The following is a 20,563-nucleotide window of genomic DNA, read 5'->3' as shown; positions in this document are numbered from 1 at the left end:
TTAAAAAATGTTTGGAAGCTTCTTTCTTTAAATTGCTCAGGAAATTTTGGAAATATCTGAGTCCATTTTGAGATTTTTCAATGTTTCAATTATTTGTGAAACGTCATCCGTGATCCAAAGTACTTCAAAACAAAGCGAACTTTCCAGGTTCAGGTTTTGCTCCATTAAAGAACAATCCCATTGGTTTTTATCGGTAACTCAAGGAACGGTTTTCGTTGAACTCGGGTGAACTTTGAGGACGGATTAGAAGTGTCTCGTTGAGATTTTAACACAGGCTGTGGAAAAATCTTTGCTTGCTGACTTGCAGAAGACGACCGCAACCGACTCCTTTGATGACTTTAGCGTTTCCTGAGCGCGGTTCCGATCCATTTGCGCCGAGGTCTGAAAAAACTATCAGTCTGTCCTCCCGTGTCCCCGACGGGCCGTCCATCTTCGCTCAGTCTGCCTCTCGCGTTTTATTATTATCATTTAGCGGCAAGCTCGTCATCATTCCGACTTTCGATCACTTCTTTCAGCCGATAACTCGGTTTTTGTTTGAAAATTGCAAATTCGTTCACGAAAAATGATCAGCGCACAACCGTGATAAAAATGATAAAAAACTTGCGTCCTCAAGAATTTTTTTGTCGGCATAATCGTGACCAACAAATTTCATGTTGCTAAATCAAACGTCCTTTGGGGAGTGAAATTTAAAGGTAGTTTTCAAGAGCGCTACTGATCATCCGGACCCAAAATGGCTGACTTCCTGTGTCTTTCCAGGCATGGCTTCTTGAGACGTTTTTTCTAGACGCAGCTCCTAAATTTTCATTTCCTGGGGTTGAATTTCTCTAAAACTTTTCCTAAAGGAAGTTTTCTCTTGGACTTACTGCGCCGTGTCTGGAATCTGCCTAGCGACGCAAACAAAAATAAACACGCAGCCGAGTTGCTATGTGAACGAGAATAATTTTACACACGAGCAATAGCGTCTCCTAGCAGGTGGTTTGGGAAGTAGCTTTGTTCACGCTCCTTCTCTGCGAGAAGTAGTTCCTGGGAAGCGCCGTGCGCAACAGTTGGCGCTGGAGGACAGCTGAAACCCCCCCCCGAAACACTTATCTTCCCATCATGCATTCATTGCCGTTTCGCGGCGGGAAAAGAGGAAGCGCGCTGCTCATGTCGCACCTGTTATCTTCATTCCCGTCTCATCACTTGTCGTCCTGTGACTTAATACTGTCTATTTGGAATTCTGAATCATTTTTTTCCCCCTTAGCAACATTAATAATGATTTTTTTAACTAGTTTGATAGTTAGCTATGAAGCTAGATAGCTAAATAAGCTATATAGCTAACGTTCAAGATAGCCAGTCAGTCATTTTGGTGCTAGCTATCAAACTAGCTAGAAGAGATGGATGAATTAAAATTAATCTGATGAATTTTTCTTCCTCACACATGATAATAGCTCCTGGGGAAAATTTTGACCCAATTTTTGTTGTGTGATATCAAAAGAAAAGCATACCAAAACAGAAATATTTCTTAGGTTGTCAAAACATGACGACTTTCAATATGCCACGCTGCCGTCCCTTTTAATTGCTTGCAAACGGGAGGTTGAGAGATGCACCCAAATTTAGCCGATGTTGGGCTCATTTACTGCCATTCAAAATTTGAAATCTTGTCAATGGGTATATTGAAACCCGGTTTTATCATGCATTTCCCCCGATTTTTGCATTAATCCAGCAAACGGGGCGCAATAGAAATTTTTGTGTTGGCGCCCCAAAACCACCGGGTGGCGCTAGTGGCTAACTTATGACATTTGCAAGCTTTTCAATAATTGGCTTAGCCTGGACTCCCATAATAGTCTTCGAAAGTCGTAGTACTCGAATTATGACATAATAAATATTCCTATTTCAATTTCATAAATATATAACATAGTTACTTTTGCTATTATTGCATTTTTACAATTTTTGTACATAATGGGGTAACCCTAACCCTAACCCCCAAAAAAAAATCAAAATGTTTAATTGACTGTTGTAAAATATTGAATTACAGTATGCGTTGATGACCTGCAATATTTTATCAATTGAAAGCACATTTCAGTCCATTTATGATAATGTCAACAAAGTAAAGTGTGCCGCATTCCGCTAAATCCATTTGAATAACAAGCGAGGGGACGTCACGTCCTCTTTGCGTGGCGCTGCTTTGTTGATGGTCACAAGATACAGTGATTTAATGTTTCCTCCTGCAGCACATCAGGAAAAGTGTGTTTGTGTACGTGTGCTTGTGTGTGTGGGATTGGTATGCGACCTTGGCTTCGGCGCCGAGTGGAGTCGCTCCAAAAAATTCAGCAGGGGTGCACGCAGCGGAGTTACCCTAAAAAAAAAAAAAAAAAGTCACCAGCACGCGTAAGATAATAAAAACGAATAATGATGAATATTCATACAAACGATTAATACATTTTTGATAACAAATGCTATCTGAACGTTTGCCGTGTAAGAGTAAGAGATCAACACGGCCGCTAGAGGGCGCCAGATTAAGCAAGGACCACCTGGGAGGAAAAAAAAAAAAAAAGGTGTTTTTTCCACTAGCTTGTGAGAAGCTTGATTTCCTGGCGGAATGTGCACACAGCTGCGTTGTAGAAGTTTGGGACACTCTTTGGTCACTTTATTAGGGACACCTGCAAAATCTAAAGACCTCTCAATTCAAGAAGCCAGGAAATAAAAGAGGTCATTAAAAAGGTGAAAAATTGGTCCCTTATGGCTCATTTCGTGATCTCCTTTTGTTCAATCTATTATATATGTATATGTGTGTGTGTTTGTTTGTGTATATGTTTGTAATGTTTATATTTATCTCTCTCTCTCTGTATATATATAATATATATATATATATATATATATATATATATATATATATACATACATACACAAATGTATACTCACACACATCTATATGTGTATATATACAAATATATACATAACACATGTGTATGTATACACACACATATATATGTATATATATGAATATATATATATATTTTTTCCATTTTGTTATTATGTATGTATTTATTTTCAAGGACTAAATCTGTAACAATGCTCATCATGATGTGTGAGGCATCATCCAACACGGGGAATATTAAAGTTTTCGGACCGGGTGACAAACTTCTTGGAACTTTTTTCCGGAGCGCCAGTCGCTGATTCATCACGCCGTCCCAAAATTACCCTTTGGAAATAGTTCCTCTTTGATTGCCCCGCCCACTCACATGAAGGAGGCCTTTGCCGAGTTGGGGGGGGGGGGGGCGCTCAGTACCCCGCCCCCTTCGTAAGCCGCGTCTGTGCGCGTTGCCCGACCGCGGCTCGGCTCACGTTTCTCGGCGCGTTCGGTTCCGAGCCCAGCTCGCGGAGCGGCAGGCACCGGAGAGACGGCGTGAAGGGGGACGCCGCAGGGTTCGCTACGCCCCCCCCCCCCTCGGATGGTGGATCATGCTCGGGCGATCTTCTTGCACAGGAACCTTGCATGCCGGATTACGAGCAGAATTGCGGTTTCTGGGCGACTTTCTGGAGATTTTTCTCGGATATCTAAGCGGACTTTTACAGGGGGGGACATTTTTACGTGCAAGGGCGTTTTCCCCTTACGGTGCCCCTTAATTAACCATGATGATCAAGGAGACGTCGCTCCGGCGGGACCCCGACTTGAGGGGCGAGCTGGCCTTCCTGGCCCGGGGTTGTGACTTTGTCTTGCCGTCCCGCTTCAAGAAAAGACTCAAGTCTTTTCAGCAGCAACAGCAGCAGCAGGTCGGGATGCCGGTCAGATCCATCGAATCTTTCGCGTTGGGGCAGATTTTCTCACATCGGACACGCCGGGAACGACAAACTATTCCCAGGCATGAAGCAGAAGGGTATTAATAGTCAGGAGGCGCAGGAATAGAGTGATAGAATGAATGCGGGGGGCGAGAGGGGTTGGGGGGTGTCGTTACAGCTGTCAGGCTCAATACAGGCGCTGTGCAAATTGCAAAATGGCCGCCGGAAGGAAGTTTTGCATGATAACTACTTCCTGGATTGGTGTTTTGGCCAATGAAGGGGAGGCGTCAAATTTGATGCCTCTCCGACTCCAATGCAGAACGTCGCCGGGTTCGTGCTTCGGTTAACTCATTCGTTGCTCATAAATAAAAATAAAAGCTCATAAGTTCATAAATAACCAAAGTCAATGTTTTGTTGTGCGATATCAATCTTTTGTCAATCAACCCAAACCCTAACCCTAACCCTAACCCTCGGCCACAATAAGACAATTTATCTAAAGATAACAAAACAGAAAAAAAACCGGTTGAATCGTTTTCTCTAGACATATTTAAGTGAGATTAAAATTAGGTTAATTTGATTAATTAATTAGAGAATCTCAAAATTTTTAATCTCGTGATAGGACTGGAAAAAATAAACGCCTCCCTCAAATAACTTTTCATGTAACGACAACTTGTAAGGACCGTGTCTTATTTGCGGGTATGTCATCTATTTCAGAAAACTCGGATCTTTTCTCTTCTGGCGGAAAATGAATCGAAATCGTCGTAACCATGATTTCAATTTTGGCCTCTACAATTGGCACTAAAATCAGTGATTTTAAATTTGCCGATTTTAACAAACGGCGACGTAAGATGGTCATAACTTCAGTTCTCCCTACGCTAAGCGGCATTGTTGGTCCATCAGTCTCCTCCTCGCTTGACTTCAGGTCCAATCCAAAGCGGAGAAGAAACCCGGCACGCCGCCCCCGGCCCCCGCCCAGGCCTTGGCGGTCCCCCACGCCCCCTCGCCCAGCCCGCCCCCGGTCGTCGTCACCCCTTCTCCTCCGCCTCCTCCTCCCGCCATCAACATTCCCAGGTTCTACTTCCCGCGTGGACTCCCTGCCGTCGGCCCGCCGAGCAACCATGACGCGGCCATCGCCGCTATCGAAGCGGCCTTCACCGAGTTTGAGGAGGAGAAGGCTGACATTTATGAGATGGCCAAGGTGGCAAAGGTAATTCACTGATAACATATATCACGTATAACACGTATAACCTGTATAACGTATAACGTGTATATCGTATAACCTGTATAATGTATAACATGTATAACCTGTATAACGTATAACATGTAAAACCAATATAACGTATAACCCGTATAACGTATAACCCGTATAACGTATAACCTGTATAACGTATAACCTGTATAACGTATAACATTCACTGATAACATATATCACGTATAACACGTATAACCCGTATAACGTATAACCTGTATAACGTATAATGTGTATATCGTATAACCTGTATAATGCATAACATGTATAACATGTATAACCTGTATAACATGTATAACCCGTATAACGTATAACCCGTATAACGTATAACCTGTATAACGTATAACACGTATAATTTGTATAACCCGTATAACGTATAACCTGTATAACGTATAACACGTATAATTTGTATAACCTGTATAACGTATAACATATAACCCGTGTAATGTATTACCTGTATAACGTGTAACACGTATAACGTATAACCTGTATAACACGTATAATCTGTGTAACTTATAACGCGTATAACCTGTATAACGTATAACACGTATAATCTGTATAACGTATAACCTGTATAACGTATAACCCGTGTAATGTATTACCTGTATAACGTGTAACACGTATAACGTATAATCTGTGTAATGTATAACCTGTATAACGTATAACACGAATAATGTATAACCTCTATTGAAAAAGTGCTAGTTGAAGTGGACATTATTTATTTATTTATTTATTTGCCGGTCCATTATTTACAGTCCTATTGGACTCCCTTTTGTCGTTGTTTTAGTAAGTTTACCCAAACCGCCATCGCCGGGCTGTCGGTTCCTCTGCCAATTATTAATGGCACTTTCGTCATTAAATACCCCCCCCCAAGAAAAACCTTTCCAAAGAAATAAAACAAACCTCTAAAAGTTAAAACTAAATCTTACAGCATGCACATTAACCTAATTATTCTAATAAAATAGATAAGATGAAAACAAAAATCCCTAAACTCACATCATAACGCCTTGTACGCGTGCATTGAAATGTACTGTATACTGTACGTGCTTTTCAGAAACTGTTTTATAAAACAAAATCCACATTTGAGCACACGACATCTGTTACGCACAATATAAGTAAAAAAAAACAAGGTTTTGCTGAAGTTGCTGAATTTCCCTGCAGGCGTGCGAGTGTCCGCTGTACTGGAAGGCGGCCATGTTTTACGGGGCCGGCGGCGAACGGACGGGCTTCGTCTCGGTTCACTCCTTCGTCGCCACCTGGAGGAAGTAAGTTGAATTCGGAGCCGTGCAGATCGCGTGAATGCTCAAAGCGCTCAAAATGCGCTCGCGCAGGTTGCTGCACGGTTGCCACGACGACGCCTCCAGGTTTATTAACCTGCTCGCCAAACCCGGCTGCCAGTACCTGGAACAGGAGGACTTCATTCCTCTTCTGCAGGTTCGGGAATTCATTTCATTTCATATTTCATGTCAATATTTGAAGTACAAGGTTATTTGATAACTTTTTTGTAATAAAGTACTGAGGCAATCCATTACCATCGGAAATGAAGTATTAAACTAATGTATTCATAAAGTGTGTGTTACTAAATTGCACTAAAGTAATCGATTATATAAGGTAATTAAGTACTGAATTAAACAAGTACCTTAGATAATAAAAACCAAGATATTTGAATACTTTATGTAAAAGTACCAAAGTAATCCATTACTTTACATACTGAACAATTAAAGTAAGGAAATACTTTAGACAATAAAGTACTAAAGTGACTGATTATTTCAGGTAATAAAATGGATTAATTGGTTTATAACATCTATACGCGGATCTTTTCCTGTAGATCGAATGTATTATGTTATATCTAATAAAAAGAAATCGAATATAAAATATACCTGTTGTCATTAAAAAAAAAGACTTCTGTTCTTTTTGTCAAGGACATCGTGGACACGCATCCTGGACTCACGTTTCTGAAGGACGCACCCGAGTTTCATTCTCGCTACATCACAACGGTGAGTTAAATAAAAAAAAAATACAGAGAAACGAGAAATATGGAACCAATAGGTGGAGAAAAAATGTTGAAGACAATGAAGATGTGTTGATTTTTACCCTGTTAACCCGAAAAGGAAATGGAAATGGTGTGTGTGTATATATATATATATATATATATATATATATATATATATATATTAGTGTTTCAGGCAGTCAGGTTCTCAGTGGTAACAAACCTCGGCAGGTGATCCAGCGGATCTTCTACGTGGTGAACCGCTCGTGGACGGGGCGCGTGTCCATGACGGAGCTTCGGCGCAGCAACTTCCTGCAGACGCTGGCGCTGCTGGAAGAGGAGGACGACATCAACCAGATCACGGACTACTTCTCCTACGAGCACTTCTACGTCATCTACTGCAAGTTCTGGGAGCTGGACAGCGACCACGATCTCTACATCGACCACAAGGACCTGGCCCGCTACAACGAACACGGTGAGGAGGCGCAAAGATTTTTCGATAAAATGGCCGCCTTTGTTTACGTGCCAAACGGCTCTTGCCGTCGCTTAGCGTCCTCCAACAGAATCATCGAGAGGTTGTTCTCCGGCGCCGTGACACGGTAAGCGCCAAACGCGAACACGGTGAGCGCCGTATCCGACCGACGGGTGTGTGCGATTGGTCGCCAGGGGCAACGCCGTGCAGAGGGAAGGACGAATGAGCTATGCTGAGTTTGTCTGGTTTCTCATCTCCGAAGAAGACAAGAAAAATCCCACCAGGTGAGGACGAAAAAATACTTTTCATTAAAATGTTGCTATGAATTTTTCTTTCAAAACCTGTCGAAATCTTTCGCAAATAATTTTGATTGCGTCATATAACTTTTCCTCCAGCATCGAGTACTGGTTCCGCTGCATGGACGTGGACGGCGACGGCGTCCTGTCCATGTTTGAGTTGGAGTACTTTTACGAGGAGCAGTGCGAGCGCATGGAGCGAATGGGAATCGAACCGCTGCCCTTCCAGGATTTGCTGTGCCAAATGCTGGACTTGGTCAAACCGGAAAGTCCGGGTAAATGCCAACTGAGACGTCTTCCTCCGGCCGGGCTTACGTGACATAACGCACTTTTTTTTTTTTGGGTCAGGCAAAATTACGCTTGGTGACCTGAAGCGTTGCCGCATGGCTCACATCTTCTACGACACCTTCTTCAACCTGGAGAAATACTTGGACCACGAACAGAGAGACCCCTTTGCTGTGCAGAAGGTCAGCACCAAACACGGGATGCTATTGTCCTTAAATGTCTTTCCAAATGTCTAACCAAACAGGAAATGAATCAGCCATTTTGGTCCAACGTTCCCTTTTTTTCCTCAAAATTAAGTTCCTAGAGGTCCCTGTCTCATCAGCATTCTTTGGAATGCATTTTTTTAAATTCAGCCTCCAGAGGAACTTTGTCCGAGTAAGGTAGAATTTTGTCGCAATGTCTATCATGAAAAAAGTTTCAAGAATCCATGCCTAAAATGAAACAGGAAGTCATCGATTTTGGTCCAAAGTTCACATTTTTTTTAAGTTCAGCCCCCAGAGGTACTTTGTCTTAGTAAGATATAGTTTAGTAGCAGTTTCTGTCATGAGACGACGCACAAAAAAGTCTCAAGAACCCTTGCCTAAAATGAAACAGGAAGTCATCCATTTTTGTCCAAAGCTTGCATTTTTAAAAAATTCAGCCCCCAGAGGTACTTTGTCTTCAGAAGATATAGTTTAGTAGCAGTTTCTGTCATGAGAAGACGCACAAAAAAGTCTCAAGAACCCATGCCTGAAATGAAACAGGAAGTCATCCATTTTAGTCCGAAGTTGGCATTTTGGCAAATTAGCCTTCTTCAAGATGCCTTTTTTAAAAATTCAGCCCCCAGAGGTACTTTGTCTGAGTAAGATATAATTTAGTAGCAGTTTCTGTCATGAGACGACGCACAAAAAAGTCTCAGGAACCCATGCCTGAGAAGAAACAGAAAGTCAGCTATATTACGTTCAACACATCCCTTCCAGGATCTCGACAGCGACGGGCCAGAGCCGTCCGACTGGGATAAATATGCTTCGGAGGAGTACGAGATACTGGTAGCGGAGGAGACTGCTAACGAGCAGATACATGAAGGGTACTAAAAAATTTAAAAAAAAATATGTGTTCATGGAGGATGTTTGCTCAGTTTGTGAAAATGTGATTCCAGATCATTTGAGGACGACTACGACGTGGACGATCTCCAGGTCCCGGCCGACATCGGGAATAAGATGGAAAAACTGGTTATTTCCGATCTGACGGCGTGAAAAAGTCATTTGCCTTTTTCGAAATCCTTGGATGGACGCGCCCATTCGAAACAGACATACCTTAAATGAGAAGGACATTTTTTTTTTTGTGAGAATAGACTCAAGTGAAGTTGTTGGCGTGCCTCTCACCACAAAGCCGATGAGGCGTTGTATAATAAGCTCTTAAAAAAAACGTACGGGGGATGAACGTTATTGTTTATCGGATCAAAAATGATGACAATCATGCGGAAAAACAATCACATGACACGGAAGAGAAACACGCACACTCAGTATTAACCTATTTTAAAAATGTTTTAAAATTCGGGGGGCGGAACTCATTGAATCCAGACTGTAATTTCTCTATTTTATTTCAAGGTGGTGTGCCACAGGGGTCATTCGCAGACCACCTGAAATTTACACCCCAATTGCGTGTGGCTATGACGTGTTTCTACAAGCCATTAAAAAAATAAACATTAAGGCCTTCAAAGCCTTCCAGATGTCAAGCAGGGAACGTTCCATTTCTTGCACGACGTTATCTGACCTGCTCAAGGCCTGGAAAGTTCGACAAAAAAACGAACGGATGTGAGGTAACGACGGACATTCAAGCTCTCTGGTAGAGTTGCCTTCCATTTTCCACCCGCTACACATTGCAACTTTTGTAATAATAACGCAATAAAAAAATCTTTTTTTTCTGTTCATAGATTAGATCAAGAACAAAGCAATAAATCTGGAAAAAAAAATACGAGATGTGACAGTGGAGCCTCCTGATTTGTTGGTATGTACACAAACTTTTCCTTAGGAAGTAACGAGCAAAAATTTTCGAGGGTCGAGTACGAGCATCAAGAAAAAATTAAATTTTAAGTTTTTAGATTTTAAATTTTCACTCAAGTGTAAAATGAAGTGAAAGTCAAACTTTTTTGTGATGTAACAAAAATTTGCCACGACTTAAAAGCTAGCAGCTAAAATTTAAAAAAAAACTCATTTTGACAAATTTCATAAACATTTTTGTACTTTTTTTAGCAAAACTATACAGAGATATATTTTGAATTTAAAAATTTAGATTTTTTTCTTAAAATGTTTACGTGAACATTTTTTTCTAACTATGCATGGCTTCAGAGATATTTCTTTAAAAAAAATAAACAATTTTTCATGGTGAAAAAAAAAATCAGTACATCAATATTAAACCAATTTTGCCTGATAAATTGGCCAAAGTATTTTTTTTTTTTTTTTTGTGGTCTAGTTCTCAAGAAGGAGGTTCCACTGTCCAGATAAGCTTTTTTTTTTTTTTTTTGCAGGGGGGCTGATAGTGATATTTATTTGTTTTATCATTTTTTTGTCTGTTTGTTGCCAAAGAAGTCTAAAAAAAAACGTTTTTTGTTGATACAATGATACACTTTTGGGACAATTTATTAGGTACAGCCACCATAGCCTTTGTGTAGCTTCTCGAGCTTCCGCAATTCCGTTTTTTGAATGGAACTCTATGGCGTCGGTGTCCGATCGTGAGTCCGAACTCGACTTTTTATTTAACGTCGGCAAATGAACACAAGATCCTGTGTGTAAATATGCATTTTGTAACACTAAGAATGCTCGGCATGCACCATGCAGCTACACTTTCAATAGATATAATGCAAAAAAAAAAACAAAAAAATGCATTGTTGAAAAAAAATGTGTGCTTCAAGGAGTGTGCGTCCTTTTTTTGTAGCTACATAGCCACTGTAAATGCGCCTGGCTGTGTATTTATTTAACTTTATTATTATTATTATAATAATAAGAGTACCAAGAAGCTATTGTATTCTTTTTTTTTTTTTTTTCTTGTATTGCGGTGCCACTGTGTGGCTCGGGTTGGATTATTTCCGGTGTGTGTGTGTGTGTAAATGACAATCATTACGATTTAGGATGACACTTTTATTCTGAAGCTACTGTGAGAGGAAGTGAGCGCGCTTTTGTTTTGGAGGACCTTTCGCGGAGTCGTTTTTCTGTCTTTTATCACCGCTTTTGATTTTCCGGCATCGGCTGCTTTGGTCTGAAATAAAAGTGTTTGGAAGTGGATGAATCATCTTGCGAATGTTAAGTTCTTGAAAAGTAGAAGAGAACAAAGGTAATGGCAGCAAAAGTTTGACCCCATTTTGAGATTCGAGTGCAGCGGGCCCCCGTGTTACGGCGTCCCAGGCTTTTTTTTACGTTATGAAGTGAATACTAAGTTTTTTCATCTCCTCTTTACGGCATTTTTCCCGCTTTACGGCATCAACAACTGTCATGATCTGTGGGGTTGGCTGTGTTTATGTTGTTTTGCCTCCCTCTTCAGGTGTTTTTAGGTCATTATTTTCCGGTCGCGTCAAACTGCCTGCACGCAGGGCTTATTTCGTGGCGCCACTAAGATGCCGGTCTGCTATTGGTCGGCGTCACTGTGTCACTTATGCTAGACTTGATCTCAAGTGAGCGCTTGCAGGAAGCACTTTGCATGACCCCGAACTAAACTTAAGTAACCATTACATGCTCAAAAAAGATCCCAAAAATAAATATTATTGCTCCTGTGGACTTTTAAATGATTCCTGAATAATTTGAATCGTCAAATATAAATGTACAAATTAAAAGTCCTAAAAAGGTGTTTCTCTGCTCTCATCACCGACACAGCAGCACCATCTCAAGGTAAACAAGTGAACTGCATTTATATTGTCAACTGCTATAATTAATATGATTAATGGGATTAGGAGCATTTTTTTTATTATTCTTCACATGATATGATTATCATGCACGAATGTAATATTACATATGTTATAGTTTGTCACCATTTTTTATGCATTTCTATATTTTAATAATCATTTAAAGGGCATTTTGGGAGCTTGGAACGAATTAGGCAATTTACATGTAAAGAACGGCTCTACTTATGAAAATCCACGTTATGAAATTACTTCAAATTAATTTCGCAAGCAGAAGTGCCATGATATTATTATTATGTATTCCCCCCCCCCATGTTTCTGTTTCTGGCATCGGCTGCTTCGGTCTGAAGCTTGAAACGTTCAAAGAATCATTTTGAAAAGGGCATATATGTTGAAGATAATAGGAATGCAGAATTTCCCCGATAGGATGCTCGGGGCGGCCTAACCCTCTCCAACGCGTTTGCGCGTGTGAGTCACCCCGCGGCGGCATCTCCGGCCGTTGCCGTGGCCAACGCGGCCAAGCGCCGGGACGGGAAGTGGTAAGCGTGGCGCATTGTTGCCTCGTCTCCCCACGCCGTCGTCGTCACATTCGCCCACTTCCTGCCGCGCACGCCCAATGACGAGCTGGCCGAGAACATTCCGACTTGGGGGGGTTGGGGGGGGGCATTGGCAAAGGGGAAGTTTGTTCTCTGTTTTGAGTGACGCCAGATTCAGAGGAAATTTTTGGCTGATTCACCTCGGATGAAGAGTCATCTGTTTTGCAAAAAGAAAACAAATAGGAATGCTTTAAAAAAAAAAACAGACATGGCATGTACTGTATATGTGTGTGTACAGAATGTGTATGTGTTTATATGTATATTTGTGTGTAAATGTGTGTGTTTATACAGTATGTGTGTATATGTATATTTGTGTGTATACAGTATCTGTGTATGTATGTATGCGTATATTTATACTAAACGTGTGTACATATCTGTGTGTATACAGTATGTGTGTATATGTTTGTGTATACAGTATTTGTGTATGTATGTATGTGTATATTTATACTACATGTGTGTGTACATATCTGTGTGTATACAGTATGTATGTATATATGTGTACATAAAATGTATGTACATATGTGTATACTGCTATTGTATACACGTATATATACATACATATGTGTGTATGTATATATATATATATATATATATATATATATATATATATATATATATGTATATATATATGTATATTTGTGTGTAAGTGTCAGTGTGTATACAGTATGTGTGTATATGTATATTTGCCTGTATATGTTTGTGTGTACAGTGTGTGTAAATTTGTATGTATGTATATATATGTGTGTGTATACACTGTATACACACATATATACATATACAGTATGTATGTATATATGCTTATATGTGTACATAAAATGTATGTACATATGTGTATACTACTATTGTATACATGTATATATATACATATGTATATATTTTATGTATAATATGTAGATGTGTATATACTATATATATATATAATATAGTGTGTGTGTATAGTGTATATACACTATACATGTGTAATTGCACACACACACACACATATATATAAATATATAACTTTTAACCCAAATATTCGAACATTTTGCATACGATCCTCTCATTATAGAAAACGCGGGCATATGATGACATCATTGCTAATGACATCATCTTTTCATGAAACGGAGCAACAGGTGAAGCTTAAAGGACGGAAAAAAACGATGGTGGAGCGAGCTTGACTCAAAAAAGGGTGAGAGAGAGCGCGCGTGTGTGACATGTCTGCACTTGCGCCACTCTTTTGAGGTGCAAATTCCACCGTGGCCTCAAACGCGCGTACTACACGAGCGCCTTATCGTCCATCGGGCGCTGGTCCTGCATGCTGGCCCCTCATAGACAAAACACAAACGCAGATGCACCTTGTATATATATATATATATATATATATATATATATATATATATATATATATATAAACACATTTTTGGGGCAGAATTTTTCCTTAAATAATAATGCTATTTTTAGCTACAGATTTTTCAATTGACTTTTTCTTAAAAATGAAAATATCTGCGCATCTTTTTTTGATTTTTCTTCAAATCGCAGCACTAACCACGGTTTTCTGCGGGCTATAAAAAAAAAAAAAAAATCTTCTCGCTGGGCCGTGTTCCATTTAGTTGAAAGCGGGATTGTGATTACAGGGAGGCGGGCGGCTTTCAAGTTGAAAAATGGTACGCGAGCGAGCGAGGGGCCAACCGGCCCTTCAACATCTGGCGTTTGTTGACGTTCCGAGCCAAGCCCCGCCTCCCCGACCGCGACTCCTCCTACTCAGCGCTGGATCTTATCTAACGCCACTGGTGGGAAGTAACCCACAAAAAATACTTTGTTACTGTACCAAGGAAGATTTTTTTCACATGTCTGAAATTGACATGAGTTGCTCCACATTATTATATATGATATAATTTGACAATTTAGAAGATAAAGAATATATGCTCGTGAGTATTGTGATAATCGTCGGTTTACATGTGTTGCGCTATCGTTTGTGGTCCAACCCCTCTTGACTATTTGAGAAAGCTCCTCCACATAGCCTTGTTACTCCAAATTGTGACAAGACATGCAGAGGGTTACCGTAATAACCCTAATATGGGTACAAAACCAATTTCAGGATTTTTTTTTTCCTTTGGATTTGTATTTTTTCTTTTTTAAATGATGATGATGATGTGTGGAAAAAGTGAGATTGGGGACCCCCATTGATTTTTTTTTTTTTAATTGGTTCCAAAACAGTGACATGCAGAGAATTACCGTAATAACCCTAATATGGGTGCAAAGCGAATTTTTGGATTTTTTTTTTTTTTTTATCTGAATTTTTTCTTTTTTAAATGATGATGATGATGATGTGAGGAAAAAGTGAGCTCAGGGACCCCCATTGATTTTTTTTTAATTGGTTCCAAAACAGTGACATGCAGAGAATTACCGTAATAACCCTAATATGGGTACAACGCAAATTTCAGGATTTTTTTTTTTTTTTTTTTAATGATGACGATGTTTGGAAAAAGTGAGCGTGGGCACGCCCATTGATTTTGTTTTTGTTTTTAATTGGTTCCAAAACAGTGACTTTTAGCGTTAAGTGTTAGCATGTCCAAGACGTTTTCCCTTCTGTTTCTGTGAAGCTAGCAAAAAATGTTGGGTGGATTTAAAGCCAACATTTTTGGATCAAAAAAAAAAAGGTTTTGTTAAATACGTTTGCATTCAGAAGACAAAAAAAATGGCCTGCACCCCTAAATCTTGGCGAGTGAGGTCACTTGTATCTCAAAGCAGCATTTTGATGAAAGTAAAGCGTACTTTTGCCAGCTGTGTCAAACATCGGCGTGACGTCACCGGAGGGGGCGTTGGGGGGCATCCGCCCCCATATTTACGCTGGAAGCTGGTGACAGCTACTTTTGGGGCCCTTCCCTTCCTCATCTGCTTCCATTTATCTGTCCTGTGCGCGTGTGCGAGCAGAAGCCACGGAAAAAGTCCTTCCACGCAGGCGGCCTTTTTAGAAGACGTGGAGTTCATCCTCCGCTTCGTCTTATTTCCCACGTGCGACATATTTTCTCGGTTCGCCATCCGACCGCAACATACCAGTTCCGTTTAAACTTTATTTACATCACATGCTAAAAGTTATCTGACTTCCGTGTGGGCATTTTCTGCCCAAAAACTAACGGGAGGAACTGGAAGTTACCCCTAATCTTCATCTTCAACTCAAAAGTTGTGCTGAATGGCACCGGTGGCCCTAATTCCCGCCCACTATGCTGTGAAAATGCTGGGACTACTACTAGCTGCTACAAGCCGGCTTTTACGTCATTTTTCATTTACGCCATTTAAAAACCTCTTCGAAATTGTAAGATTTTCAAGTTTTTATTTTTGAAATTTAAAAGGATAAAAAGAAAACAGTTGATTATACAGAATGAAGATTGGTCGAGTCTATTCATGTTTGACTGACTTTTGTTGATATTTCCTTTGGCGCAGCTCCCTCTAGTGGCTGCGTAATGCAATCCCAGCCTCTATTGTAGCTTCTATTCTATGCGCCTCATAAAAGGATAAAAAGAAAACGGTTGATTATACAGAATGAAGATTGCTCGAGTCTATTCATGTTTGACTGACTTTTGTTAATATTCCCTTTGGCGCAGCTCCCTCTAGTGGCTGCGTAATGCAATCCCAGCCTCTATTGTAGCTTCTATTCTATGCGCCTCATAAAAGGATAAAAAGAAAACGGTTGATTATACAGAATGAAGATTGCTCGAGTATATTAATGTTTGACTGACTTTTGTTGATATTTCCTTTGGTGCAGCTCCCTCTAGGGGCTGCGTGACGCAACCCCAGCCTCTACTGTAGCTTCTATTCTATGTGCCTTGTAAAAGGATAAAATGAAAACAACAGTTGATTATACAGAATGAAAATTGCTCGAGTTTATTAATGTTTGACTGACTTTTGTTGATATTCCCTTTGGTGCAGCTCCCTCTAGTGGCTGCGTAACACAACCCCAGGCTCTACTGTAGCTTCTATTCTATGCGCCTTATGAAAGGATAAAAAGAAAACAACAGTTGATTATACAGAATGAAAATTGCTCGAGTCTATTAATGTTCGACTGACTTTTGTCGATATTCCCTTTGGCGCAGCTCCCTCTAGGGACTGCGTAACGCAACCCCAGCATCTACTCTAGCTTCTATTCTATGCGCCTTATAACGCGGTGCGCCTTGTATATGAAAAGTGGTCAAATTGGCCATAATTAAAAGCGCGCTTTCCATTTTCTGACGAAAAGGTTGCATTTTAAATCTTATTATTATGAGCGTCGGATTTTTTCGCGGGTTTTTCCCCGCGGCTGAACATGAGGTTTTCCTTGTTAGCGCTAACTGTTACATGACCTTACGTTGAGCTTTTTCATGTGTCAGCTGACAATGATCATCGCACCAAGTGGAATTTCATTTAGTACTTCCTGACACCCCCCTTCCACCTCATGAGTTCCACCGGTGGCTATTTGCTTGGCGCGGACGGCGGAATGTGCGCTCGCGTTTGCCAGCAGAGAAAAATCCTCAAGTGCGGGGCAATGAGTCTATCTGGCTGTGGAAGCCAGTGAGGAAAAAAAAAAAAAAAAAGAAGAGATTCTATTGGATGTCTTGGCTTCTCCGTCGCACCTATTTTCAATAATAGGAGTCTGCTTATTGTCTTGGTTGGGATTTTTTTTTTTTTTTTCAAGTGAATTATTTAATTTTCAAGAGAAAAAAATAAGATGGACACGCCCAGTTTGTTGCACAATTGGGTATTGTTTTTCCTCCCATCGTTACAGTCTTGATTTTGTTTCGTTTGCATCTATTTTAATGGGAAATTCATATAGAATGATGCGTGCATTAAATATTATGGAGTTTTTTTCTTACCACTATTGTACTATTATATTATTCATGTGTTTTTGTTTGTTTATACTTTTTTATTCATAGGCACGAAATGTGCATTAAAATTTTATGTAAATATGTAACATTATTGTACATGTATTTTTTTATATGCACCTAAAATATCTTTATTTTTGTATTTTTTTCTCAGGACAAGCTAACAGATTTTTTTATTGAATTATTTTTATTTTTGTGGTTATTACATTGTTATTACATGGATGACATGTTTTTTTTTGTTTTTTTCTTTGTTATTTTAAAGTAATTTTAAAGTAATATTATTTATTTAAAGTAATTATTATTTATTATTTTATGGACAAGATTTACATGCCGTTTAAGTTTGTATCTATATTTCTTCACCTTGATTTATTTTTCATTTATTTCATCATGTAATAAATGTGCGTGTTGTTTTTTTTTTTTATTTTGAATTTGACTTTTATTTATTCTTTTTTTTTTTTAAACTACCCATCAGTCTGTCCAGAATGTTTTTCCTCAAAAAAATTGCTGATTTAAAAATAGTCAAGATTGGTTAAATTTAAATGTGAAAAAAGGAAGCCTTTATTTTGGAAGGCAATGTTTTGAGAAGGAGGTTAACAGCGATTGATCTTTTAAGGTTTCTATGGGACAGTGACCCTGGCGTTGCCGATTCCGAGTGACCCCAATAAAAAGAGCTCGGTGACACCAGCTTGTTTACGGGCAACGTGGCTTCGCGGTGGCGTAGATGCGGCTGTCGTGTCAGCGTGGACGCTGAGGGTCATGGCAGGAAGAACTGGAAGGACGCAGACTATTTGCGCAAGAGTTTGTTTAACTTCATAACCTTCTACAGTGTAAATATGTTGGAATCAACCAATCACGGTCAAATAATTGGGCGCACACACACACACACACACACAGGTGGGTGCTTTGCATTGATGTGGTAAGCTAAACTCCAGCTGGAGTGGTAAGCAAAGAACGCATATCTTCCTTGATATCAAACTCCATCTTTTAATGCTCGGAATAAAAACAAAAACACTGCGTCAATTTGTCCTGGCGTGATGTTTAAATATGCAAAAATTTCTTTTTTTTTTTTTTTTGGTGTTTGATTCTGCGAACTTACAAAACTTGTGATTACATTTTCCCTTCGGAAACAGAGATTAACTTTTCTTACCGTAATTCCCCAAATATAACACACATTTTTTCCCAAAAAATGAAGACCAAAAGATGTATTTATAAACTCGGTAGAATTATTGTATATAGGTTATCACATAGTTGTTGTGCAAAAACTGTGACTTAAAGATTCGATTTTTGTTTTTATTTCATTTTTCTAATTCAACACCATTTGAGAAAGAATGAACCGTCAGCCACATAAGAGGAGTTCTGACGCACAGATGTGCATTTTTGTATTGGCTGGATTGTTACTTAAAATAATTACCGTAATGACATGAGCTAGAGGGCAAACGTCAATTGGCTGTTAGCAGCCAGTTCCGGTTGCAGCTAACAGTCGCTCTTTTTAGCTGAGGTTTTTACCACATTATTTTCAATGAAAGAAGCGATCAGACTGAACCAACGTCCGAGTCCATCCTAGTTTACATGCAGGAATATTAATAAAACGGAGGGGACCATGTTAACATTATGATGTCTCCATCTGATTAAATTAAGAGTGGCAAAGTATGGAGCTGGTAGTATGAGTATAAGTATGCACCGGTTACAGAACACAGATATGTATTCCATTTGACTCATTTTATGATTTAATTTATTCATTTTTCATGAAAAAACGGTCTAAATCTTATATATTGTCACTCTAACACAGATGTGTCCTATATTTGGGGAATTACGGTATTTAGAAAAAAACTTAAAAAAAAGATATCTGCTATTTTAAATGACTATATTTATTCACACAAGCCAAGCATAAGTCATGCACTAAAAACTACTTTTAAAACTTACTTTAACTTTCAAATGAGTCGCCTTGAGCCACAGCACGAGAGGAGGGTTAACCTGCAAAAAAAAAAACAATAACAATTACAAAAATGACTTAACCTGCACCTCGAATTAAGTCAATAAATCACAAAACAGCCCACCCACAAAAAAATCGAGCTTTGAGCTAAATCGACGCCTGATAATCTGCCGGTGAATAAATATTCGTTGCGCATTTAGTCTGAGCATTACGGTACGAGCGGGGGCGGGCTCTGGGCGTCCATGTGCGTGGCGCGTTTGATTGACATGGCGGAGCCTCGCTCGCACTAGTCCGCGTCGCGCCGCGCCAGCAGACAGGCGAGCAGGCAGGCAGGCGAGCTCAGGAGCCTGGGAATTAAAAAAAAAAAAAAACCTCACACACGGCCACCATCACCACGACGAAACGAGAAACGCCAGCCGACGTCGCCGTCCTCTCTCCACGTTGTTTCATTCGCAGCGAGGTGAGTTTCAATTCTTTCGAAACAAAGGAAGCCATGTTGGAGAGGGAAACTTTTATAAAGTGCGAGTGTGTGAGAGTGTGTGTGCGTGTGAGTGTGTGTTGGTAGCGCTGACGCCGGCAGTCTCAAGCACTTGGCGTCAAAAAAGTAAGCGGAAAGAAAAAGTTACTTTTAAGGGTGCGTTTACGTACTTTGGAAAAATGCGGAAAAAAGTGACTTTCGGGTGCGTTTACGAAATGTGCGTCAAAGCGGTGTTTTGCAACTTTCCCCACCGTCAATTTGGGGCTTTGCTGACTTTTTGTGTGGATGGAGAGTGAGTAACAAACTTCAGCCTCCATCGCTAAATCTCTCAATTGCTTTGCTTGAGAAAAGTCAACAATCTGGGTCCAGGATGCTGACGAGGCGAACGAGACTTTTTTTTTTTTTTTGCTGCAAATGGATTTTTTTTCCCCAACATGTCAAAAAACTCTAACCGCTAACACTACGCCTTTCTTATCTAGTAGCCTTTAGAGTGACATTTTCGAGCTTGTTTGTTGTTTTTAGGTCAATTTGCGTTTTTTTTTCTCCCTCACGTACAATGAGGCGTTTAGGGGAAGAAAAAAAGTCTCCACTCCAGCAGATCCTAGCATTCCTTCCAGCCAGCCTCCCTCTCTCTCTCTTTCTCTCCTTTTTTTTTTGCCTCCACCTCTCAGAAACGACTACGTGTCTGTTTGTGCACCAACACATCTATCAATCTAACTTTCTCATTTTTTTTCACCCGATTTCCACGCAGAAGACACCCCCAAAAAGGTTAAATACGCTGCAAAAAATA

General features: G+C 39.9%; 2 protein-coding genes and 1 long non-coding RNA gene across 8 annotated transcripts in view; 2 read left to right on the top strand and 1 right to left on the bottom strand.

Annotated features, from left to right (window-relative positions):
- The window catches only part of ppp2r3a (protein phosphatase 2, regulatory subunit B'', alpha), a 41,602-nt gene extending 30,281 nt beyond the window's left edge, over positions 1–11,321 (top strand). For 2 of the 4 annotated variants that reach the window (XM_088432483.1, XM_088432482.1), the window contains 11 exons: positions 4,685–4,969; positions 6,173–6,276; positions 6,343–6,445; positions 6,934–7,008; positions 7,233–7,476; positions 7,552–7,600; positions 7,668–7,757; positions 7,869–8,044; positions 8,118–8,236; positions 9,014–9,120; positions 9,193–11,321. In XM_088432483.1, the coding sequence (XP_088288609.1) occupies positions 4,685–4,969; positions 6,173–6,276; positions 6,343–6,445; positions 6,934–7,008; positions 7,233–7,476; positions 7,552–7,600; positions 7,668–7,757; positions 7,869–8,044; positions 8,118–8,236; positions 9,014–9,120; positions 9,193–9,289 (1,449 nt within the window). In that variant the 3' untranslated portion in view covers positions 9,290–11,321. The remainder of the gene's footprint in view (positions 1–4,684; positions 4,970–6,172; positions 6,277–6,342; positions 6,446–6,933; positions 7,009–7,232; positions 7,477–7,551; positions 7,601–7,667; positions 7,758–7,868; positions 8,045–8,117; positions 8,237–9,013; positions 9,121–9,192) is intronic. The other 2 variants (XR_015867730.1, XM_088432484.1) reach the window with 2 other exon arrangements.
- LOC148412493 (uncharacterized) lies at positions 7,224–20,174 on the bottom strand. 2 transcript variants are annotated; one of them, XR_015867731.1, is made up of 3 exons: positions 19,673–20,174; positions 19,286–19,336; positions 7,224–7,331 (listed from the first exon to the last, which is right to left on the bottom strand). It is a non-coding gene; the product is annotated as an uncharacterized LOC148412493 (long non-coding RNA). The 2 variants fall into 2 exon arrangements; XR_015867732.1 differs by lacking the exon at positions 7,224–7,331 and adding an exon at positions 12,130–12,681.
- The window catches only part of fndc3ba (fibronectin type III domain containing 3Ba), an 81,094-nt gene continuing 80,129 nt past the window's right edge, over positions 19,599–20,563 (top strand). For both annotated transcript variants that reach the window (XM_088432486.1, XM_088432485.1), the window contains exon 1: positions 19,599–19,755. The gene's annotated coding sequence lies outside the window, so the exon portion shown is untranslated. The remainder of the gene's footprint in view (positions 19,756–20,563) is intronic.

This window comes from Hippichthys cyanospilos, chromosome 14 (genome assembly GCF_059441005.1).
Source record: "Hippichthys cyanospilos isolate Australia breed blue-spotted pipefish chromosome 14, RoL_Hcya_1.0, whole genome shotgun sequence".
Classification (NCBI taxonomy): domain Eukaryota; kingdom Metazoa; phylum Chordata; class Actinopteri; order Syngnathiformes; family Syngnathidae; genus Hippichthys; species Hippichthys cyanospilos.
Note: the sequence above shows the minus strand (reverse complement) of the source record. Positions and strands in the feature narration are given on the sequence as shown.